The sequence below is a fragment of the Conger conger genome, chromosome 6 (assembly GCF_963514075.1).
Source record: "Conger conger chromosome 6, fConCon1.1, whole genome shotgun sequence".
NCBI classification, from domain to species: domain Eukaryota; kingdom Metazoa; phylum Chordata; class Actinopteri; order Anguilliformes; family Congridae; genus Conger; species Conger conger.
The window spans coordinates 2281766-2307137 of NC_083765.1; the positions used below are offsets into that span (position 1 = coordinate 2281766).

The 25372-nt window shown below is 48.4% G+C and overlaps 2 protein-coding genes and 1 non-coding gene across 3 annotated transcripts; 1 reads left to right on the forward strand and 2 right to left on the reverse strand.

Annotated features, from left to right (window-relative positions):
- Positions 1-688: 688 nt before the first annotated feature.
- Positions 689-4159, reverse strand: tmem109 (transmembrane protein 109). Its single transcript, XM_061246084.1, has 3 exons — positions 2929-4159; positions 2097-2199; positions 689-1675 (listed from the first exon to the last, which is right to left on the reverse strand). The coding sequence occupies exons 1-3, from the start codon at positions 3178-3180 to the stop codon at positions 1317-1319; spliced, it is 714 nt and encodes a 237-aa protein (XP_061102068.1). The 5' UTR covers positions 3181-4159; the 3' UTR covers positions 689-1316.
- trnay-gua (transfer RNA tyrosine (anticodon GUA)) lies at positions 3983-4069 on the reverse strand. The gene is given in 2 exon segments: positions 3983-4018; positions 4033-4069. It is a non-coding gene; the product is annotated as a tRNA-Tyr (tRNA).
- Positions 4160-9108: 4949 nt separating the features above from the next.
- aldob (aldolase b, fructose-bisphosphate) lies at positions 9109-16533 on the forward strand. Its single transcript, XM_061246076.1, has 9 exons — positions 9109-9301; positions 10695-10807; positions 13282-13487; positions 13757-13811; positions 13965-14125; positions 15256-15339; positions 15488-15662; positions 15843-16042; positions 16261-16533. Exons 2-9 carry the CDS (start codon positions 10696-10698, stop codon positions 16354-16356), a joined length of 1089 nt encoding a protein of 362 aa, XP_061102060.1. The 5' UTR covers positions 9109-9301; position 10695; the 3' UTR covers positions 16357-16533.
- The last annotated feature ends 8839 nt before the right edge of the window (positions 16534-25372 follow it).

The window sequence follows — 25372 nt, forward strand, 5'->3', positions numbered from 1 at the left end:
TGCGGAGCATGGGGAGGGGGGGGGGCTTGGGGGGATGGGGTTATAGGTGTTTAACATTTAGTGAGCCACAGTGAAATGATAAGATTACATTGACAGGGTCATCACTTGTGATCTGTCACCATACGAACTGGACTGCTCTTCAGCCCACCAGGGACAGGTCAGATCTAGCCAAAATAAACAAATCTGAAAGATGAAGGGCTCTTTCCAATCGTTCATTTTTACTTCCTTGCCTCCTTTCCTTGCTCCTAACTCCACCCGCTGGAGAACACGAGGAAAGGACGCAAGGACAGGGAGCAAGGACGGTGGGATCAGGAAAACAAGAACGCGGCAAATGGGATGTTCTTGCTCTTTCAAACATCAGTTTGAAGCCAGGGCAGTTACAGATTTGCAAGAGGCGGAACCACAAGTCCATCATCTGTTTTAAACAGCTGGATATTGCAGCATTTTCCTCCATTTGGAGTACGTCACACCAGGGACTCAAACCCTTGACTTTCTGGAACTTTCTGGACTGCTACCTCAGAATTACTTTTCTGGCTGCAGCAGTCAGTGTAGCCGAGCCTGTTACAGTAGGTCAGTCAGGATGTAGAAACATTTGCAGTGTTGTAGAAAATTGTGTGCGTTGTGTATATGTTCAAAGCATGTATTGTGTGTATTTATGGGAAATAAGTAGACCAGTGTCTCTGCACTATTTATGTTAAAAAAGTTTATTCTACCGTCATGCCTTTGGTGTTGTTTGACAATGTACACACATATCCACTCTTAAAAGAAAACACAAAAATCAAGATTTTGTTTTTTTGTTTTTTTCCTGTCGTGGACCAAAAAAGCTGGAATTGGCTGTGTGTGTGGGTCTGTGTCATCCCTGGGTGTGTGTGTGCGCGCGTGTGTGTGAGCGTGAGCGTGTGCGTGTGCGTGTGCGTGTGTGCGCGTGTGTGTGTGCGCGTGTGTGAGTGTGTGCGTGTGTGTGCGTGCGTGCGTGCGTGTGCGAGTGCGAGTGAGTGTGTGTGTGTGAGAGAGTGTGAGAGTGTGTGAGAGTGTGTGAGAGTGTGTGAGAGTGTGTGAGAGTGTGTGAGTGTGTGTGTCTGAGTAGTGTGTGTGTGTGTGTGTGTGTGTGTGTGTATGAGAGTGAGTGTGTGTGTGTGAGTGCGTGTGTGTGTGTGTGTGTGTGTGTATGAAAGTGAGTGTGTGAGAGTGTGTGAGAGTGTGTGTGTGTGTGTGTGTGTATATGAGAGTGAGTGTGTGAGAGTGTGTGAGTGTGAGTGTGTGAGAGTGTGTGAGAGTGTGTGAGTGAGTGTGAGTGAGTGTGTGTGTGTTCTCCCTCACTCTCTCTTGTGATCCACCTCTCTCAGCTTCCCCTCCAGGGTTCTGATGCGCTTCTCCAGGTGGGCGGAGTCAGGGCTGCGGCTTCTGGCCCCGCCCACTCCCATCAGCACGCAGGCTAACACCAGCCCGGCCAATCGCAGGGCTGTGGTCTCCACCCCTGCGTCTGCATCGCCCACGATCAGCGCGAACAGCCAGAGAGCCACGCCCAGCTTCAGCATCCACAGGGCCCGCCTCACCACAGAACCCACCAATCGCAGCAGCAGGGACAGCAGCCAGTAGCCAATCACAGCCAGCAGGGCCCACTGAGCGACAAAGGCCACCCCTTCAGGTGTGATTTGATGAAACGGCAGTTGGACTGGGCGGAGAGAGAAATGCACAGACAGACCAATCGGGTCATCAACAGCTTGATGAACAGAGCATACCATTCATTCAAACCCAGCTACTTGCTCTCCTGGAAGTGTTGGAAGTGAGACGGCTCAGTGCGGTGTTGAAACGTTAAGTGTCCATTAACACACCAAACACTTCTACGCGGAATATTCTTTACCTTAACTAAACGCACCAACGCGGAATGTCACTAAAATACTAATTCTGTCTCCATCACTTAAAATGCAAACACACAGCTGAACAGTGTTTAGATAAGTGACCGAGTTTGGTGTTTTAGTGATATTCAGTGTTAGTGGTGTGTAGATAAGTGAGGGACGCTGCGTTGGGGTTTTAGTGGTGTGCAGCAGTGTTCAGCCGTTTGCCGGAAGCAGTGTGGAGTCCGCAGTGCTTACTCTGGATTCCTAATACTCTGAAGATCTCGGAGACGTACACAGCAACAACGTTCAGCCCACTGGCTGCTCCCTCTGACAACACTCTGATCACCCCCTGAATGCACTGCGAGAGAGAGATGGGAGAAAAAAAAAAAAAAAAAAAAAGAAGCTTCACAAACCATTTATCAGCAATTCACAGTACACCCCCAAACCCCCACATATTCCTGAACCCTTCCATGTTTCCCACGAGCCTGTTGTAGGCCCCCTGAGCGTTTTCACAGGGTCTACTGACCCCATCCCTCTGATCCACTTTTTCCAGGTTTTCCTACCGCTGACAAAATTAATCAATGTTTGCCTCCACTTCCAAAAATAAAAACTCCCCCCCCCAAGCCTTGATAAAAACTCTTCAGCAGGCTAATAACCTGTGCTAAGCGAGAGCATTGTATAAACAAGTGGGTGTTTCGTTTCAACTCTTGAGAGAGGGAGAGAGAGATTTGAAATGCAAATTTGAAATGGCATTGACATGTCTTATGACAGTTGTGATTTGATTTCGGGGCCTTATAAATCATTACACAGTTTTTGTCTGTCCATTGGAGAGATGAAAATGCACGTAGAGGAAAACATTCACAAAAAAGAACGCACATGGTGAAATATTCACAAGAAAGATGGGGGGGGTGCTTTTTTTAGTCTAAAATCAGATGAGGAGGCCTACGGCACACGGGGGGAGGTGAAACACGCGAAAATCTACGATAAATTATACACAGGATGTGTCATAAAATGTCAAAGTTAAATGCAGTAAACAGGACCGACGGCACAGGAACACGGGAACAAAATAGCTTTGAAAACCTGGTACCTCCAACGACGTGTCAATCGCCCGGGTCCCCACGACGGACACCACGTACTCGTGCGTTTCCTTGGAAAACTCCACCAGCCTAGACCGAACTTCCCGCAGGAATCCGGCCCATTTCGGCGGCTCCATGGTCGGAATCCCGTCGGCGGCACACTCCGGTACCAAAATGCACAAAACGTTTGCTGCTGCTATGACTAGATAACCGAGCAGCATATCTGAACGCCTGCGAATCAAATTCTTTCTATAAAAATGCATTTCAATGTGAAATTCAATAGAGCATCTTGCAGTACAGATTGCCTAAAATGTACGCGAGGTGAAAAGTGTCTGAAAGTTATTTTGTCCTTTTCAAGATTTTCGTTTCATCTCGCCCAGTTTGTGTTATTCGGATTCTTAAAACCAGTAAGGTAATAGTACCAAAATAGCACTCTTTAACACGTCCCTGCTTTGCCCAGCCGACTAACAACGAACGACCAGCTTTACAAACTAGCGATCGACTTCCCAACAGCTACCAAAAAGAATACAAACTATTTTTTTAAAGTGGTTATTTTCAGACGTACATACACATCGGCTTCGCGCATAAATTGTCGCTATTGTTCGTTCAAATAATTTGCTGAAGGCGGTAGCTTTAACCACGTGTCCACGCCTATTTTTCCTTCAGCGCAAACTTTTTTGGGGGGTAATTTAGACATGACATAGACAAGGTTGTTCAACTGGTTCATTGTTTCATGCGGAAGTCTAGCCGACACCATTTCCTGCTTTTCCTAGTTCACTAACCGGCAGTGTACGAAAGAAGAAAGTGAAATGGCAGCGTATGGTGCAAAGTAGACTATTTCTCTAAACACAATCTCCACCACTAATTTAAGATGTAGTAACACGTTGGTTCGTTCAATGGGACGAATAATCAAGATTAATCAAAATCACTTGATTGTGTTCATAACGAAAATAGCTATAATAAAACGGAAGCTTGTTTCGACTTCATATTTGCTTGATGGAGGCACGGTCGTCTGTTTGCGGTTATTCCAGAACGATTATGATCATTTTAGTTAAGTATAAAAAGTCCTTCGAGCCGGATTCGAACCAGCGACCTAAGGATATCAGATTTCACACCTACAGTCCTCCGCTCTACCAACTGAGCTATCGAAGGTTGAGTCTCTCTGTCTGCCTTTGATAATCTAGTTCGTGGAAAGGAATAATTACAATATCGTCCAGCTAGATTCGTATTACCAGAAACTTTCGATGATCAACGTGGCATGCATACTAATATACTTAGGATACCTTATACTCACCACCCCCAGTGTACTTCATAGAATACTTATTGTGAGACTGCCCATATCCCTGGTGGTCTAGTGGTTAGGATTCGGCGCTCTCATCCGCGGGCCAATCGCGTGTAGGTGTCGAGCCGTACAATGGTCACCACAGCTCGAATCCGCCCTTTAGCAAACCATGACATAAATAAGGGAAACTATTTCCTTGTAAAATTGTCCCACAATCATGTTTGTTGTGTCATTAGATTTGATCTCCAGCTCCATTTCACTATGGATAGGAAATATGGATATGGGTCAGGAGCTTCAGTTAATGTTCATATCAACCAATAGTGATTTTGACTGTGGCATGATTGTTGGTGCCAGACGGGCAGGTACGAGTATTTCTGTAACTCTTGACAGTCTCTTGAGTTTACTCAGAATGGTGCGAAAAACAAACAAACATTCAGTGAACGGCAGTTCTGCAGACGGAAATGGCTTGAGGATGAGTGAGGTAATGGAGAAGGGCCAGACTGGTCTAAGCTGACAGGAAGGTGACAGTAATGCAAATAACTGCACATAACATCAGTGAACAGATCTCTGAACACACAATGCGTCAAACCTCTAAGTGGATAGACTACAGCAGCAGAAGGCCTAATACGTCTAATAAATACCTAATAAAGTGCTCACTGAGTGTATATTGTCAAATAGAAGATGCAAAATATATAACTGAGGTGAAGGGTATAGCTTATTAAAGTACAGAACTGTATAAACATATTTACACTAACACAATGAGGCAACATAAAAGTAGTACAGTAGTATGTATGTGCAAATAGCAGTGTATAACAATATATGGAATTAGATGTAGAACTGACATTACATCACTACTGACATTAGATCAATTATTGCAATGTATTACATACGTTGTTATATACATACAATGTTATATACAGTGCCATCTTTGCCAATTTTAGATTCGCAATCAAACAATTGACATGCGGTAGAAATGCATATTCTCAGCAAATATTGAAGGGCATGTTTACAGACTTTGGTTTCACCATTTTGAAATTACATTGTGTTTTATACATAGTAACAATAAACACCATATTTTTCTAGGCTTTTTCTTGCCTTTGGTTTGTATTATTGTCATTAAACATGAGGGCCAGAGTTGTTCCAATGAATGTCAAGGAAGCCATTATGAGACTGAAAAATTAAAATAAAAAGTCTGTAATGTCTGTTTTGTTATGCCAAACCTTAGGTGTAACAAAATCAACTGTTTGGAACAGCATTAAGGAGAGAGAACATGTAATGGGGCATAGGGCATGGCAAGCCAAGTAAGACCTCTACAGCTGATAGCTGAAGAATTCTCATCATAATGAAGAAAAATCCCCAAACACGTGTCTGACCAATCAGAAACACTCTTCAGGAGGCAGGCCTGGATGTGTCAGAGACTACTGTCCACAGAAGACTACAGTCATGTCTCAGTGGGTCACAGACTTCAACCAGTCATGCATACAAAAAATATGCAGTAAACATGACTGTAATTTATAGTGAAAATATTGTGGGAATACCTCAACAACATCAATATCATTCAAGGATCCGTTAGTAGTAAAATAATTATTTAGATAGACTTACCGAAACGTGCGTCGGCGCCCATGGAAATGATTCGCGCCAGGCCAGGAATCCGCACTGTAAAGACGTCATTCGTTGAGCTTGGAACAGCGCCGCGATATTAACTATCGCGCGGGAGCAGCGGCCCGGGTTCGATTCCCGGTCAGAGAATGCGATTTTTGAGCTTCGGCGGGAATTTATTACCATGGGGTCACGATGTTGCAATTCCGGCTGAACTTCCCAGACTAGTCTTCAAATGAGTAGTTGAACCTCTGTACACCAGCACTTCCCCTGAATGTGTGCACTGCAAACAGTGGAAAGTGTGCATAGCAATTTTCATCTTCTTTCACACGTCATGGCAATGCTGATTTCCCATTAATCTACACTCCAAAACTGTTTCACTCAGGGATTAGATCACATAAAAATGTTCCGATTCATGTAGCTATTTTGCTATGAATAGAGTCCAACAGTAACATGTGAGCTGCGTTCAAGATCAGAAAATTGAACTGTATTGAACAGCAACTGGTATTGAGCTTCCAGGAGGAGTGATGTTCCTATGTCCATTTAAAGGCAGACGATGCAGCCTTACGTGCTTTGCTCCAGTGTTTAAACACAAAAAACATCTACGCCCGTTCTCAACCCCGCCCACCCCCCAAATATCATTCTGGCTCATGTTCGAGCTAACTTTATGACTGACAATTCTCATGTTTGTATTTAGCTATCGTTAGTAGTTAGTAAGTTACTGCAATTGAGTCCCTTGAAAACATGCAATAATAGTTGCATTCATAGCAGTCAGTCAAAATGATGCCAAGATGCTCAACTGAAATATCTGTAAGGAAAGACTATATGCAAAAAAAGTTATGGGATTGCGAACTTCAGCTAAAAACATTGCACAATTTTGTAGCATAAGCGTGCATACTCACTTTTGCTTTTATCTCAAATCTTCTGAAAGTCTGCTGGGGGGTAGAATCTCCGGAAAATATAAGCAGTGGGACTGTGCAGTGGTGCTGTGCAGTGGTGCTGTGCAATGGTGCTGTGCAGTGGTGCTGTGCAGTGGTGCTGTGCAGTGGGACTGTGCAGTGGTGCTGTGCAGTGGTGTTGTGCAGTGGTGTTGTGCAGTGGGACTGCATTGGTGCTGTGCAGTGGTGCTGTGCAGTGGTGTTGTGCAGTGGGACTGTGCATTGGTGCTGTGCAGTGGGACTGTGCAGTGGTGCTGTGCAGTGGTGCTGTGCATTGGGATTGTGCATTGGTGCTGTGCAGTGGTGCTGTGCAGTGGGACTGTGCAGTGGTGCTGTGCAGTGGTGCTGTGCAGTGGTGCTGTGCATTGGGACTGTGCAGTGGGACCCCACTATCACGGCCGCCAGCTGACATGCTACCTAATGTTACAGAACACTGCCCAGCCATTGGTTAATGGTTAGTCACCAAGGCTAATATCTAGTAGCCAATCCATGCATGTCTCCTCTTGCCCTCCTCCTCCTATTGGATCATAGACCGTATGAGTTCAGTGTATTGGACACGATTTTCGGATACAGCGCAGAAATAAAAAAGGGCCACGCCCAGAAGAGGCCTGGGGAGTTTTTAGAATAACAAAGCGCGCTATTGGGCAGAAGTGAACGCAGACACAGGCGGCCAGAGTATCATAGTGCTGACTGAACATGTTTGTTTTACAATATTTTCAAGGTGGAAATCCTGCACTGTATGCCTTTAACATAACATGACATAATGACAAACAGGCCATTCGGCCCAGCAATGCTCACCAATTCTTTATGTCTTCTGTACAACGTGCAGTTAAATTACTTTTTTCCTTCAATCTTCTGTCACCTCTGTCTGTTCACAGGACCATTCTGTTTTTGTCGTGAGGTAAGAAATATATGTTGCACTTACCAAAATATGGCACTTGAAGAAATAGGAGACATTGATATTGATTTGTATCAAACATGGAATATTATATATTATATTATTATTAATCTCATATTGAAATATACAGATTTCCCCCCACTGTCACGTTCAGCTATTATTAAAAACAATAGAGAACAATACTTTTCATAAAAACATACAATATAAATAATCAAAATGAATGGTAAACCCACTGGTCATATCCAGTATTTAATTGCTGTTGAGAAATAGAGAAAGACATTGTTACTTTCTATATAATTTATGTTTTATGCTTTGGATGCACAGATATTGATTTTCATGCCATTAATGGTTAATGGAAGAGGGAGAAAGAGCTACTTCAGGAGTTCTCCTAAAATCAGAAATGAACTTACTTTGATGAAAAAAAACAAAACTGTTTTTGACAGTAAATAAAGACAGTTTTCGGTTTCTTGATTACAGGTGGCCTGTAGCGTAGTGGTTAAGGTAAATGACTGGGACATGCAAGGTGGGTGGTAGTAATCCCAGTGTAGCCACAATAAGATCTGCGCAGTCGTTGGGCCCTTGAGCAAGGCCCTTAACCCTGCATTGCTCCAGGGGAGAATTGTCTCCTGCTTTGTCTAATCCAATGTACATCGCTCTGGATAAGAGCGTCTGCCAAATGCCAATAATGTTAAAGGGATTTCATGGTACTGTATTCCAGTACAGAACCTCCATTGCCACAGTTTTGGCAGCGGCACCTAACACATTTAGATGCATCAGAGACTTCAACTGCCGACCTTTACGATGTTGAGAATATGAAGTGGAATCTGAAGATCTGGTGCATCTATAGAATCCATTAATCATTGGACACCATCCCCGGAATGCAGCACACCTGTACAGACAAATATACACACGGAAATGGTACAAGCAATTCTGTACTTTCATGAACCAAATACACGCGCGCACACACACATACACACACACACAAATGTGCACGTGCACACACACACACACACCCGCACACACATAAATGCACACGCACACACACACACACACGCACGCACGCACACACACACACACACACACACACACACACACTGCACCGCGGTGGGGGTAGGACCAGGGGCACAGGGCAAGGTTCATTACCCAATAAAGTGGCCTACCTGACAATCCGGACATGCACAAAAGTCTAACGTCATTGTCCTTACAGAGGACAGCATGAACCTGCCTTCACATTCAAGTGTACAAATGATTACACAAGCAAGAAAACAAGGCTCTGACCACAAGGCCTAAAAACACCACTCTCCAGCTAAATAACTGTCGATGCAACTCCAAAGTCCATGGACTGCACGCGCTCAGGAGCAGATTGCCGCTCCCCTTAACGCCCTCTCATGACCAATCACAACATCAGATACACCTCACGCCCGTTGACAGCAGTCCTCCGCCCGCTCGGTGCTCATAACCATCGAGATATATAAGACGGTCATAGCCATAACGTCCTCCCGTAGCCACGTCACCCTGGACTCTACCGTCATCCGGGACCTGTGGGGTCTTTAACAAATAGTGCCTTTCAGCCGCTGTCCGTTCTTAATTGGGGAGCTTTACTTGTTGGGAGGTGGAACTCCGCTCGCTTCTGCTGCAGACGTCGTAACTATCACCCAAACGTACAAGTAAGCTATGGAACCCATTGCATATTTCATAAATAGCGGTTAGATAGCCAAGAGTTCACACTTAATTTTGTTCGATGCGCAGTTCATGTTCTTGGTATTGTCTTGCAATGTTTTATTTATGTTTCCAGTTTTTGTCTGCAGTAAACTATAAAGCTGCTGTTTTTGTTAGCGACGTGTAGGACCGGTAAATCTAGCTCAGGTGAACGTATTTTAGCGGGCTTTAATTTAGATTTTACTTGTCAAGTCGTATGTGGAAATAAGTCTATACATTGTCATTCGTCGTGCATTCGCATTACCTGGGCTACATGCTCAACTTGCATGCTCAAGCAGCGGGGAGTATTTCCCCGAGTTGCAGGAGGGAACAGAAACTGTTGTTCGCGGTTTTGTTCTCGTGTGAAGTGACACGGTGTACCCATCGCAGAACCGTATAAGAACGTGAATTAATTTGCATCTGATTCATGGATTATGGACTTTAGAATTGACCGCGTGTGTGATGCGCCTTGGGAATGACCGTTGCTCTGTGTTTCGACGGGTAGGGTCCAGAGTTCATGCACGGCGGTTATTGGCGCTGATCAGACCTACACCCTAAACTAGGGCTGAGCGATTATATTCCGCGGTGTGCAGGGTTTTGTCGTCCCAAATTACCTTCCAAATTAACTAATTGGCTGAATTCACTGGCGCTGCTTTAACCGTAGATAAGACAACAATTGGAGGTTTCAATTTGGGGTTTCCGATATCATTCAGCAACTCGAAGTATAGCTTTTGCGAAGTGGTTGCAGTGCAGTATGGACAGTGCTCTTTTTGGTCACCCCTGAGCGCTGTGGTGCCGAGACCTCTGCCTTGTGTTCCGAAATATTTACCGTTTGCCCCGTGGGATGGGAGGGGAGGGGGGGGAAAATATCTTCCTTTCGGGAAAGAGAAACGGCGGTGTTGTGCAAGAAAATGGAAGAATGAGGAAGTGTAAAGTTTGCAAAAACCTGGAACTCTACCAGACGCGCAAGGTTTTAAACTGCGTTTGGCATGGTTTAGATTTTCAGACGGAGTATGGTCATTGGACAGAATGTTGACTGAACTGGCGGAATGAGGTCATTTGTCAGCATACTGAGTGAACTGACGGAATGTGTTGAAGGTGATTGGACAGATTCAGCGAATCGGGCCTTTATCGCCCATTTCCCAAAGCCGTCCAAGTGCGGCGGATATTTGCATATAATTATAGCCACGCATGGGGAAATTATGACAATTGTATTATTGATTAAACTGATTTAATTTGCACCACTATGTGGATGTGGGGCTTCTGTAACTCTGCGGTGTTGAAATGGTGCCTGCACGGCTCTGCGATGCGACTGATTTGGGAATGTTTTTGTGACTGAAATTGTGACCGTCTCTCCCTCAGGATGACGCACCAGTACCCCGCTCTCTCTCCGGAGCAGAAGCGGGAGCTGTCCTCCATCGCCCAGCGCATCGTTGCTCCGGGAAAGGGCATTCTCGCCGCCGACGAGTCTGTGGGTGAGGAGCAGGGTGCATTGTGGGAAGGGGGAAGGCTGTGGTCCAGGGTGACCTCTCTTTAACTGCACCTTTCGACACCTCAGGGACCCAAGGATTTCGGAGTTAGCTGGATAACCTCATACCCTCTGGAATCTGGAACACAGACTTTAGTAAAGAGCCGTTTTGGGTTTTCCTCTGCAGTTATCCAGCTAACTCTAATTCTGCTCTGTGAATGGGAGTAATGAAACATGGTGCATTGAAGCTGAATATCGTGTGTATGTCTGGGCTCTGGTTAATCATTGTGTGGAAGAACAGTTTGTCGTCAGGTTAAGGAAGTGCTTTTAACTGTATTAGAAAAATATGTATACATGCAAGAATGCAAGGTTGAGAGAAATAAGGTTGTGATGTTAGTACTGATGGTTTGTACAAGGACCTTTGTGACATGGAGATAAGATAAGAAAATGGGGTAGACAGCAACTGGCAAGGCCTGGAGGGACCTTTTGATTGGGGGCTACACACCATGTTCTGTCAAAATGTTTGTGTTTGAAACTTGTGACCGCTATTACAAGACCAAAAAAAATCTGCATTGTTCAATTTCGATAAATTTCTGTGTTCTTTGGAATTACTCTGACCTCTGAGTGTTGGACTTCTTCCCTGGATGAGCAATCATTAACCTAAATTGGGTGATTGGCAAATGGCCTCTTCCTGCATGGTGTAGATAACGTTTCCGTGACCGTGACCGTGCTGACGGAGAGCAGCTGAAGGCCCGATTGTGTACTGGACCGTTCTTAAACCAGTGGCTCGCTGCTGTTCGGTTCCTCCCCCTGGTCGCTCGTTAACCTGTACGCCAGCTTGTTAATGCAAATGTTTCGTCAGCCAATCATGTGGCAGCAACTTAATGCATAAGCGCAATGCACATGTGGTCACAGGCTGCAGCTGTTGTTCAGACCAAATGTCAGAATTGGGAAGAAATGTTGATCTAATTGACTGACTGAAATGATTGTTGGTCCCTGACAGTGGTTTGACTATCTCAGAAAACTGCTGATTTTCACGCAAAACGGTCTACACAAGAATGGCACGAAAAACAAAAAACATCCAGTGAGCAGCAATTCTGCCCTTAAAGAGCTCAGAGGAGAAGGGCCAGACTGGTCAAAGCTGACAGGAAGGTGACGGTAACGCAGATAACCGCACATTACACCAGTGGTATGCAGAAGAGCATCTTTGGAGACACAATGCATCAAACCTATAAGTGGAGAGGCTTCAGCAGCAGAAGACTTAAGTCTACTAAATGCCTGAAGTGCTCACCAAGTGTATAATCGGTTGCTTTATTTGCTGAGTTATACATTATATTACAGGCGTTTGGCAGACGCTCTTATCCGGAGTGATGTGTAAAGTGCCTGCCCATAATCAGGGATAAGTGCTACTAGAACGAGGGCTACAGAGGGAAATGTAAAATGTTGTCTAAATAACAACTTGCCTCTATTCTCTGCCTTAATGCAGTTAAATGCATGTGACTGAGTAATTGTAATCATTTAAGGCAGCATTCAGTGGTTGGAATGAAGATGGATGGATAGATGGTTGTGTTTATACAGCGCTTTTCTAGACACTCGTAGCACTTTACAGTGATGAGGGGGGAACTCGCCTCAGCCCCCACCTCGGCAGCCCCCACCTGGGCAGCCATATTTAGCCAGAATGCTCACCACACCAGCGGAGGTGGAGAGGGAGAGGACCACTACTTAGCCAATTAAACCCGGCACTAATTAGGTGGCTGGCGTTTTGGGAATTTAGCCAGGACACTGGTGAACCTCCTACTCCAGGGATACTTGATCTTTCCTGGAAAGGGCCGGCGTGGTTGCAGGCGTTTGTTCCGGGCAGTAGCCGTTCGATTTTGGCTTAGGACCTTGATCAGGAGAATCAGGTGTGTGACTGCTTGGTCGGAACAAAAGCTACTTGCATATAATGGTTTTACTATTCTTAGTGTTCTAATTGTCAGAACTGTGGCATTGCGACTCGGTCAGTTTATCTGATTATTCTACTAGGGTTCATGTTTTTAACGGTTATCCCTCGTTAGGGTTAACCCCCCCCAGGGTTTTCAGCACACTTGTCCCTGGTTTTGATTTGCGATTTATTTCCCACAAAATGGAAAATGCTGACCTAAAATCTAGTGTACCCACCTTTAGCAACCACTCAAGCGTTCATCGGTTCATCTGTTAATTTGGTGCCAACTTCTGCTCTTATCACATTTAATTGGCTAAATAATATCCTGATCGGACTTGTATATTTGCATTTGCTACAGCCACAGACTACTAGTGTATGGTAAAGAGTGTACTGTGCTCAAGTACAGGAGTGAACCAACATAATGAATTCTGACCGCTTTATGAGCTACTTGGTTGGAACAAAATCCAGCTCGTAGACCGGCCCTCCAGGACCGGAGTTGTGCACCCCTGCTCTATATTGGGCATGCTGAGCGAGGTTCCTGACTGCGCCCCCTGCAGGTACAATGGGGAAGCGGCTGCAGAAGATTAATGTGGAGAACTCGGAGGAGAACCGCCGATATTTCCGTGACCTGCTGTTCTCCACCGGGCTGGGGGAGTACGTGGGGGGGGTCATCCTGTTCCACGAGACGCTGTACCAGAAGTCCGACGCGGGCGTGGCCTTCCCCAAGGTCATAAAGGACAAGGGGATCGTGGTGGGAATCAAGGTGAGTCTAACGGCGGGGCTAGCGGCTACGGCGGAGATTAGTGAGATCAAGATGACGCTGCACCACCCCAAACAAGACTAACGAACATTATTACAAAATCTCCTCAACCAAAACGAGAAAGATGTGCATGTATAGTGCTGTGCTTGTGCATCGGGGATGATTAAATCTGGCCCTCAAATCCAAATTCAGCCCAGCTGACCCTCCCCCCTAACTGTCTGTTATGTAATAACTGGGTTTTTATTTGAATGCCCCCCCCCCCCCCCCCATAGGTGGACAAAGGGACAGCTGGGCTGAATGGAACTGACGGAGAGACGACAACTCAAGGTAAATGAACGTTTTTTGTTTTTATTTTCCTAGTAGGTGGTATAGTTGTACCATTAGCCCCCTCGGTATGGGGGTGGGGGGTATAGTGTGGCCTGTACCATTAGCCCCCTCTGTATGGGGGGGGGTGTAGTGTAACGCTGTTTTCCCGCTCAGGTCTGGACGGGCTGTCGGAGCGCTGTGCGCAGTACAAGAAGGACGGCTGCGACTTCGCCAAGTGGCGCTGCGTGCTGAAGATCTCCGACGCCTGCCCCTCGGCCCTCTCCATCGCCGAGAACGCCAACGTGCTAGCCCGCTACGCCAGCATCTGCCAGCAGGTGCCGCTCGCTGCTCGCTGCTCTCACCCGAGCTGTGTTTCACTGGGTCACGGGTCCCCAGCCCTGGTCCTGTAGAGCCACAGGGTCTGCTGGGGTCCCCGGCCCTGGTCCTGTAGAGCCACAGGGTCTGCTGGGGTCCCCGGCCCTGGTCCTGTAGAGCCACAGGGTCTGCTGGGGTCCCCGGCCCTGGTCCTGGAGAGCCACAGGGTCTGCTGGGGTCCCCAGCCCTGGTCCTGGAGAGCCACAGGGTCTGCTGGGGTCCCCAGCCCTGGTCTTGGAGAGCCACAGGGTCTGCTGGGGTCCCCAGCCCTGGTCTTGGAGAGACACAGGGTCTGCTGGGGTCCCCAGCCCTGGTCTTGGAGAGACACAGGGTCTGCTGGGGTCCCCAGCCCTGGTCTTGGAGAGACACAGGGTCTGCTGGGGTCCCCAGCCCTGGTCCTGTAGAGCTACAGGGTCTGCTGGGGTCCCCAGCCCTGGTCCTGTAGAGCTACAGGGTCTGCTGGGGTCCCCAGCCCTGGTCCTGTAGAGCTACAGGGTCTGCTGGTTTTAATTATCACTGCTCGCACACCAAATCCGTTTTCGCCCATGGCAACACATCAAACCCCCAAGCTGTCAGTTTAAGGGCGGTGCTGTAGGTGGCGCTATCCGATGGCTCTGAATACAAAGGGGCACGTAGTTTACCACAGAACAAGATCTGCACCTGATTAGGTGGCAGTGCGCTCATTGGAACAATGTGGTGGTCTGTTGATAAACTTCCTCCTAAACAGTCCGCTAAAATAAGTTTATGAAGAAAAAAAAAAAAAAAAAAGGCGAGAAATAAGTGATGCAGTTGCACAATCTTGATTCGTGTTTGATCTGCAACGGCCAGTTTGAGTTTGATCCCAGTTTGCGCTGGACAGTTGATTTGGGCAGATCCGCAGACGCATAACCACAGCACCTGTCCCTCCCCACAGAACATGCACGCAATGCGTTGCGCGTCGGATTTGTTGTGCGAGTTTGAGTCAGCCTTGCGACGGAGGCCGAGTCTCCAGATGTCGTAACGGGTAATGTGCTGTCTCCAGATGTTGTAACGGGTAATGTGCTGTCTCCAGATGTTGTAACGGGTAGTGTGCTCCTCTCTGATTGGCCAGAACGGGCTGGTGCCGATTGTGGAGCCGGAGATCCTGCCTGACGGAGACCACGACCTGCAGCGCTGCCAGTATGCCACCGAGAAGGTACGGACCGGACCGGACCGACGCCAACCCCCGAAACCCCCCAAACCCACAACCCCTGAACCCCCAAACTCACAACCCCCTCCCCTCAAACCCCACAACACTCTAACCCTGGCAGCTGTGTAGAGTTGACCCCGTCTCTTGGCCCCAGGTCCTGGCGGCTGTCTATAAGGCGCTCTCTGATCACCACGTCTACCTGGAGGGCACCCTGCTGAAGCCCAACATGGTCACTGCTGGCCACTCCTGCCCCAAAAAGTTCACCCCCCAGGAGGTGGCCATGGCGACAGTCACCGCCCTTCGGCGCACGGTGCCTGCCTCTGTGCCAGGTGGGTGAGGTTGCATCACACGACTATTTTTCAAAGTAGAAAATATTTGCTAATTCCATGTTTGCTTGACAAGTGAAATTCTTGGGAAATCTTGAAATCAGTTAGTAACCCTTACCACATTGGCATCATCTTATCACGAAGGTAAAATAAATAATATTAAGAGTCTTCTCTCCTCTACAGGGATCTGCTTCCTCTCTGGGGGCCAGAGCGAGGAGGAGGCCTCCCTCAATCTGAGCGCCATTAACCAGATCCCCCTGGGCCGGCCCTGGAAGCTCAGCTTCTCCTTCGGCCGCGCCCTCCAGGCCTCGGCCCTCGCCGCCTGGCAGGGGCAGCCAGGAAACCGGCAGGCTGCGCAAGAGGCCTTCTGCTCCCGCGCCAAGGTGAGTCTACACCTCCACCTGTGTACACGCACGCACACACACACACACACACACACACACACACACACACACACACACGTGCGTGCACACGCTCACCTGTACCTAAAATGTGAAATCGACAGGTACACTGATTGGTTGGAGTGAGAGCCTGCCCTCTGGGCGCCCCTGGTGTAGCATCCTGGTGCACTCAGCTCTTCCTCTCTCCTCCTCTTCCTCAGATCAACAGCCTGGCCTCTAAGGGCGAGTACAGGCCCACGGGGGAGGCAGACCAGGCAGCCATGCAGAGCCTGTACACTGCCAGCTATGTCTACTAGAGCCCCCCCCCCCCCCCCCCCCCCCCCCCCCCCCGGCCTGGGATCAGCACCCCTGCACGCAGACCCCGCTGCTCTGAACCCGTACGCTGATCCTGGATCAGCCGCTGTGAACCCCACCCGCTCTGCGTGCCGGCAGAAGCCCCGTTTGAATCTATGAAATAAAAGCTGTGGCTCTAGGCAGTCTTGTGGTCATTTCACTAGGAAACTAGATCCATTAATTGTTTTACCTTAAAATGCCATCCATGCCATCTTTCCATGAATAATGAAGCCTAATGAGGTGTTTTTAATGGATCTTATTTTTTTTGTGCACAAATGAATGGACCATTAAGGGAGACTTAATTTAAATTAAGGGGCTTGGTTTGGTTTCAGGGCTAAATTGATTATAGATTTCATTCTAAGGGATTTGTATTTCATAGTGATTTAGTAGCAGCAGTTGCTTGTTTCCCACAAGCTCAGGAAGGTGTCATTCATTGGGTAGTAGATACGGCGATGGGACTGCTGGCTGGGCTGCACTGTGGCCACATTCAGATTACAGGCGGAAGTAGCACAAATCTGAATTGGGGAAAAATAAAAAATAAATGTATTTTTAGTGCCCATGTGTGTATTCGGATTTGGGCCGTATGTGGGGTTTGATCAGATTTAAATTTGTGGGCTTTTAACATCACCCTTTACTGTGCAGGTGCAGATCACTGTCAGCAGTGGCTCATTTAAAAAACAAAAAACAAAATGGAGGGCTGTGTCCAAAATGGCTGACTTGCTGGCTATTGCGGAGAATAAGTTGTATGTAACATGCAACCTGCCTACTTGCTGCGTAGTGGGCAAGTAAGCGGTTTGGATGCAGTTGAGGATAAAACTATGTTTTTTGCCCATTCGTGCCTGTAGATTTGTTTAAGGCTGAAGTCTGAGCCGGATCCTTGTAAAACATGCAATTGTTCTGGATTCAAATACTTTCTGTGCTTGATTGATTTTGTCTGGTGCAATTGAGCCAACCAGAAGAACCAGATTTGCACTTGGAGAGCATTTCATGGGATCAAATGCATCAGACGGTCTCAGAAAAGCATTTGAATATGGATCCTTTGTGGTGGTCCAGGTCTGGTTTGTTCACACTTGCGTCAGACGACTGTGACAGTGTCAATTACGAACATAAATGTGAGCAGTTAATGCAAAACAAGGGGAATGGAAATTGAGCATTTGCGTTATGTGGACTCTAGTTTCCTGTGTATAAAAACAGACCCTACAGCTCCCTCTACTGGGAATATTACGACATGTCATTGCTTAAGATATTTTCTTGAACCGTGTGAGGTAATCCGTCCTCTGCTTTTAACCCATCATACTTACTAATTATTAGGAGCAGTGGGCAGCCATAGTGCAGTGCCCGGGGACTAACTCCAGTTCAGGCCAGTGTCTTGGTCAAGGGCAACTGCAGAAGCACACCTAACCTGACACGCATGTCTTTAACCTCCCCGCACTCTTTTTTTTTTACTCTTCTCCCCCCTTACAGACTCTGATGTTTCTCAACTCCTGCTCTGCCACCGCCCTACAACCTGTGCCCTTGACCCTATCCCCTCTTCTCTTCTCCAAACTATCACACCTGACATTCTCCCATTTGTCACCTCCCTTGTCAACTCCTCCCTGTCTTCCGGCTGTTTTCCGGCATCCTCCAAGAGGGCCCACATCACTCCGCTGCTAAAAAAGCCTACTCTGGATCCCTCCATCATCCAGAACTACCGCCCGGTATCTCTTCTTCCTTTCCTTTCTAAAACTATCAGCAACGGGCATCTGTGGCACAGCCCTGAACTGGATTGAGTCCTACCTCTCTGGTCGCTCCTTCCAGGTTGCCTGGGCTGGTTCAGTATTGACACCTCGGCCCCTCGCCACAGGAGTTCCCCAGGGCTCAGTCCTAGGCCCGCTTCTTTTTTCTCTTTACACTCGCTCCCTTGGCCCTGTGATCACTGCACATGGGCTATCCTACCACTGCTACGCGGACGATACCCAACTCTTCGTCTCGTTCCCGCCGTCTGATACGCAGGTTTCAGCCCGTATCTCTGCTTGCCTGAGGGACATCCAGAGCAGGATGGACAACCACCATCTAAAGCTCAACCCAGGCAAGACTGAAATGATATTCATCCCTGCTAAAACCTCTCCCCATCTGGATCTCTCCATTTCCCTCGGGGATACCACAGTCACGCCGTCACCCAGTGCAAGGAACCTCGGCGTGGTGATGGACAGCAGACTGTCTCTCTCCGAGAACATTGTGGCGGTGACCCGGTCATGCAGGTTCTTCCTATACAACATACGGAGAATCCGCCCCTTTCTCACCCCCTACTCGACCCAGCTCCTGGTCCAAGCGATGGTTCTGTCCCGCCTGGACTACTGCAATTCCCTCTTGGCTGGCCTCCCAGCGTCCGCCATCAGACCCCTCCAACTCATCCAGAATGCAGCAGCTCGTCTGGTCTTCAACCTTCCCAAATACTCACACGTCACCCCCCTGCTTACTTCCCTCCACTGGCTGCCTGTCATGGCTCGCATCAAATTCAAAACATTGGTGCTAGCCTTCCAAGCAGTTAAGGGGTCTTCCCCAGCTTATCTACAAAATATCATCAGACCCTACACCCCTGCCAGACCTCTTCGCTCAGCCTCCACAGGCCACTTGGCACCTCCCCCTCTCCGAACCTCCACATCACACTCACGACTGCTGTCTGTTCTGGCTCCACGGTGGTGGAACGAACTCCCCATTGAGGTCAGAACTGTAGAAACTCTCCCCACCTTCAAGCACAAGCTGAAGACACACCTCTTCAAGCAGCACCTCTCCCCATCCCTCCCTACCTCCCTGTGAACCTTAATTGTTGTCTCTGTGACTTGCTTTGTGTATCGGAATTTTTAGTTGGGTAGGTAAGCAGTGTTTGGATAGTTAACTTTGGTCACTTTTGCTCTGTTTGTTTCTTTGTTCTCAAAAAAAAAAAAAAAAAAGGCCTTATCGTCCTTATCTTTGTTGTACAGGTAGCAGTTGAAATTGTACTTCCCTCTAGGGTCTTTCAGCTAACTTATCCCTGGTTATGGGTATGCACTTTGGTGTACTTCGCTCTGGATAAGAGTTCTGCCAAATGCCAATAATGTAATGTAATGTAATGGTATGCATTTTTAATTTCTCTTTGCTATTTGGGCTTATTGGGACCTGATAAGTATAAAAACTAAGCATCACCTTTTGACATGATGTAGTTTTTGAGAAAAATGATGTCCACATATGTGGACTCTTGGTCTTAAGAATTAAGTATTATGGTTGTACAGCCCAAAATGTGGAGTCCACGCATGTGTACGCCAGGTCTTAGGAGGTTAAGTTTGGTTGGAAACTGTAGTAAACGAAGTAGTTACGGTATTCACTTATCTCTTATGTACTGGTCATGTTCAGTCCCGAAAAAACAGGCGGACTGATTGAAGTAGTAAGGGTTTGGTCCTATGGCGTCTGAGAAGGCGTTGTCCGGGCTTTAAAGCATAGGGAAGTAAAGCAGATGTGTCGGGAACGATACTTCCGACATACTGCTCCGTATTAAATGGAGCAGCGAAAGCTGAATGTAAACAAACTAGGTCACGTCGAAGTCTGAATTCAAAGTATGTTTTTCATGGTTTAAATATATGCCTATATACTCAATACAATGGGATTTCAATAAAAAGTAATGTTCTGCGTTTTTAGATCGCCGAGCTAAAACTCAGCCTCCCATAATGTTATCTTCCCGAATATGAAAAAACTCTGATGTGACTGCCATGATTCTAACTTATAAACTTGAGTACAAATAGGATACATTCTGTAATCAGTGGCCTGTCGACTTACAGCCGATGTAAAGCGCAAATGGGGGGGGAAACCCCCATGGGCGTGAATGTGTTGGTATGTCTTCAGAGACTGGCCATGCTAGGATCGATAATCATCTTCGTTAACGTTCTTGCATTTGGTACACAAATCTGAATGTTCGTAACTACACATCAATAAATACAAAAAAAAGCTGTAGCGATACCTCTCCAAGGAATCGCCACCTTAACGTGGTGGAGGGGTTTGTGTGTCCCGGTGATCCTGGGAGCTATGTTGTTGGGGGCAGTAGGGTCTCCCAAGGCAAATTGGTCCTGGGGGAGGGGCCAGACTAAGAGCGATTCAAAGATTCCATGACCTCACAGATACCCAGCTACCTCGCCCCGGAAAAGGGAAACCGGGGCCCCCTTCTGGAGCCAGACCCAGGAGGGGAGCTTGTCGGCGAGCTTCTGGTGGCCGGGCCTTATCCCATGGGGCCCAGCTGGGCACAGCCCGAACTGGTAACATGGGGTCGCCGCCCTATGGGCTCACCACCTGCAGGGGTTGGCATCGGAGTCGGGTGCTTTGCCCAACGGGCAGTGGGCGAAGGCGGGGATCCGGCATGCTGATCCTCGGCGTTGCAGACTAGTTCTGGGGACGTGGAACGTCTCCTCTCTGGTGGGGAGCTCCGGAGCTAGTGCGGGAGACGGAGCGGTACCAACTAGATATAGTTGGGCTGACCTCCACGCACAGCACTGGTTCCGGAACCAAACTCCTGGAAAGGGGCTGGGGTGGGTGTGGGGATACTCACAAGCCACCGGCTGAGTGCCACTGTGTTGGAGTTTCGCATGTCGCTGGGGGGAAAGCTCTCACTGTCGTTTGTGCTTATGCACCAAACGGCAGTTCAGAGTATCCTGCCTTCTTGGAGTCACTGGGCAGCATCCTGGAAAGGGTGCCGCATGGAGACTCCATAATTCTGCTGGGCGACTTCAACGCTCACGCGGGCAACGATGGAGAAACGGAGGAAGGTGGTGATTGGGAGGAATGGCCTGCCTGATCTTAACCCGAGCAGTGTCTTGTTATTGGACTTCTGTGCTGGTCATGGATTGTCCATAACGAACACCATGTTCGAGTATAGGGTAGCGCAAAAGTGTACTTGGTACCAGAGCACCTTAGGCCAAAGATCGATGATCGACTTTGTGGTCGTATCATCAGACCTGCGGCTATATGTCTTGGACATTCGGGTGAAGAGAGGAGCAGAGCTGTCGACTGGTCACCTCCTGGTGGTGAGTTGGATCAAGTGCCTGGGGAGGCTGCCGGACAGACCCAGTAAACCGAAACGTGTAGTGAGGGTGAACTGGGAATGTCTGGCGGAGGCCCCCGTCTGTGAGGTCTTCAACTCCCACCTACAGAGGAACTTCTTGTGCATCCCGGGGGAGGCTGAGGACATGGAGTCCAAGTGGGCCATGTTCAAAGCCTCCATTGCAGAGGCGGCAAGCAGGAACTGTGGCCAGAAGGTCATCGGTGCCTGTCGGGGCAGCAACCCAAGAACCTGCTGGTGGACACCAACGGTGAGGGAGGCTGTCAAACTGAAGAAGGAGGTCTTTCGGGCTTGGCTGGCCCGGGGGTTCCCTGAAGCAGCAGACAGGTGGCCAGAAGGGCTGCGGCTGCGGTAGTCGCTGAAGCAAAAACCCGGGTATGGGAGGAGTTCGGGGAGGCTATGGAGAAGGACTTTCGGTTGGCCTTGAGGAAGTTCTGGCAAACCATCCGACGACTCAGAAAGTGAAAGCAGGGCTTGTCTCAGGCTGTTTTCAGCAGGGGAGGAGAACTGCTGACCCAGACTAGCGATGTTGTTGGGCGGTGGAAAGAGCACTTCGAGGAGCTCCTGAACTCGAACAACACATCCTCTGTGGAAGAGGCAGAGCCCGAAGACTCGGGGCAATCTGTACCTATATCCCTGGCGGAAGTTGCTGATGTAGTCAAAAAGCTCCTCAGTGGCAACTCACCAGGTGTGGATGAGATTCGCCCTGAGATGCTGAAGGCTCTGGACATTGTTGGGCTGTCTTGGCTGACACGCCTCTTCAGTGTCGCATGGAGGTCGGGGACAGTACCTGCAGTGTGGCAGACCGGGGTGGTGGTCCCCATTTTCAAGAAGGGGGACCGGAGGGTGTGCTCCAATTATCGGGGTATCACACTCCTCAGCCTGCCCGGGAAAGCTTACTCTAGGGTGCTGGAAAGGAAGCTCCGACTGCCGGTCAAACCTCGGATTCAGGAGGAGCAATGTGGCTTCCATCCTGGTCGTGGAACAGTAGACCAGCTCTTTACCTTGGCGGGGTTGCTGGTGGAGTCATGGGAGTTTGCCCATCCAGTCCACATGTGCTTTGTGGACTCGGAGAAGGCTTTCTCCTCCAGGGAACCCTGTGGGGGGTACTGCGGGAGTATAGGGTACCGGGGCCGTTGTTACGAGCCATCCGGTCCACCTGAGAGCTGTGTCCGCATCCTCGGCACAAAGTCAAGCGCGTTTCTGGTGGGTGTGGGACTCCGCCAAGGTTGCCCCTTGTCACCAGTCCTGTTTGTGATATCCATGGACAGGATCTCAAGCCGAAACCGAGGTGAGGAGAGTGTCCGGTTTGGTGACCTCAGAATTGTGTCTCTGCTTTTTGCGGATGAAGTGGTTCTGCTGGCTTCATCAGACCATGACCTTCAGCAGGCACTGGAGCGGTTTGCAGCCGAGTGTGAAGCGGCCGGGATGAGAGTCAGCACCTCCAAGTCCGAGGTCATGGTTTTCTGCCGGAAAACGGTGGATTGCTCCCTCCGGGTTGGGAACGAGTCATTGCCCCAAGTGAAGGAGTTCAAGTATCTCGGGGTCTTGTTCACGAGTGAGGGTAGAAGGGAGCGTGAGATCGACAGGCGGATCGGTGCAGTAATGCGGGCATTGCACCGGACCGTCATGGTGAAGAGGGAGCTGAGCCAGAAGGCGAAGCTCTCGATTTACCAGTCGATCTACGTCCCAACCCTCACCTATGGTCACAAGCTTTGGGTAGTGACCGAAATAACGAGATTGCATATACAAGCGGCCAAAATGAGTTTCCTCCATAGGGTGGCTGGGCTCAGCCTTAGCGATAGGGTGAGGAGCTCAGACATCTGGAGGGAGCTCGGAATAGAGCCGCTGCTCCTTCGCGTCGAAAGGAGCCAATTGAGGTGGTTCGGGCATCTGATCAGGATGCCTCCTGGGCGCCTCCCTTTGGAGGTTTTCCGGGCTTGTCCAACTGGGCGGAGACCCCGAGGTAGACCCAAGAGGAGCTGGAATGTGTTACTGGGGAGAGGGACGCCTGAAATACCCAGCTTAGCCTACTGCCACCGCGACCCGACATTTTGTGTTTGTCTCACGATTAAATGCTTCATTTGCTGAAGTCGTTGTTGCCGTCTATGAAGAAAACCGCTAGCATAGCACTTAGCAGTATAGCCGGAAATGCTATTCAGCGGGACTTCCACTTTACCTCCCTATGGGCCTACGTCAATCTTGATTCGCGGTTCACAGCCGACACACCCACCAAACGGGAGCGAACCTCAAAGTCTGTTGCAAAACGTTGCACACCATTGGGCGGTGGAAACCTAAACTGAACTAAAAACTAAACTAAGGAAGCGTTTTTCGAATGTGTGTGCCCCAGGCGCCTTTTGGTGAAAACACACACTTGGATTCAGCAGCAGAGACTTCCTGCCAAACTCAATAAAATGTGTTGCCACGGCAGGCTGGGGCTAGGGCTGGGACTGCAGTGGGTTTGTAAAGTTACGGTTTGAAGATGGATAGTTTGTCTCCTCAAGGGTCAGCTAAACTCATTGGGAGTCTCCGCAGGTATCATACAGGTGACCGCTAACCAATCAGGATCCTCCGAAGGTGTCATACAGGGGGCTGCAAACCAATCTGGGGTTTACTACTGTTTAGTGCCTATAGTTCAATACGCAAGGTGCTCTTTTCAGGAAGTAATCCATACTTATTGCGACACTTCGGCGGCACCGTTGAAAATAGTACGGATAATATGAGAGACAGTATGCAGTGTGTTTAGTAGACACGTACATAGGACACAGTAGTCAGGAGGCTGCTTTGGGCATGGCTGCTCTTGGTGAAACCCTGGAAGTGCCTATGTCATTTTACATGAAACTACATTTAAGGACTCGATTGTAGCAAAGAAGCCATTTTGGACACAGCCAAGGACTCCAATCTCTTCTGCTGTGTCAATGTGAGATAAGGCCATTTGTAATTTCGTATTTAAAAAAAAAAATCTTGTTTTTCACACAAGACACGTTGTTGTAGTGGCGCAGAGGACATTACCACGAGAAACCGGAGGAGGACAGTGTGCATGAGTGTGCTTTGAACGTATGGGTTATTTATGAAGTACCGCAGGGAAACTGGATTGCCGTAAGAAGCATAACCCAGAATCAAGCTGGAGATTTGGGAGGGGAATATCCATAACCCTTTTGTATATTTTATCTCTGTTATCTTGCGTGTTGACAGAAATGTAAAGTTGTTGTGGGGGGGGGGGATTGTTGCCTCGCTTGCCACCTTTTGACTGTCGACACAGAGAATAAGAAGCACATTGACAGTGTCCCTCTCCCACAGCCAAAAGGTCAGCACACAGGATGCGCAAAGACCTCTGCAGCACTGCTATAGCAACAGGAATAAGGAAATAGGACCATATTTGGGCGGTCATGGTGCCGGGGGGAAGGGGGGAGGGAGACCAAGTTTATGAAAAAGAAGGAGGGAAGGAAGGAGGGGGAGAAGAACACAGACGGTAAGTGAATGAGTGCAGGAAGAGGTCTGGTTTCAATCACAGACAGGAATGTTGTTGTTTTGGTCTTTGTGCCAATCAATAAAAGGATTGCAGGAAAACCGGGAAATGAGAGATAGGAGAGAGAAAGTGTCATAGAAGTACAGACCACACACACAAATACACGGACACAGACGCAAACACGGAGGAACAGCACAGCTTCATAATCCAAAGTCTTTCCTGGCTGCTTCTCTGCTCTCTGTGGGCGCGTGATCACACCCAGCTGCACGCATCTGTGTCACCAGCGAACGCAACACGTGTCCTCCTCAACTCTGATAGGCTGCCTTCAACTGTGATAGTGCACAGGCTGTCCCTGTTCTGTTAGACTCCTACAAACATCTACAGACATACTTTTAACTGTGATAGTGCGCATGCTGTCCCTGTGTGACTCCTACAGACATACTTT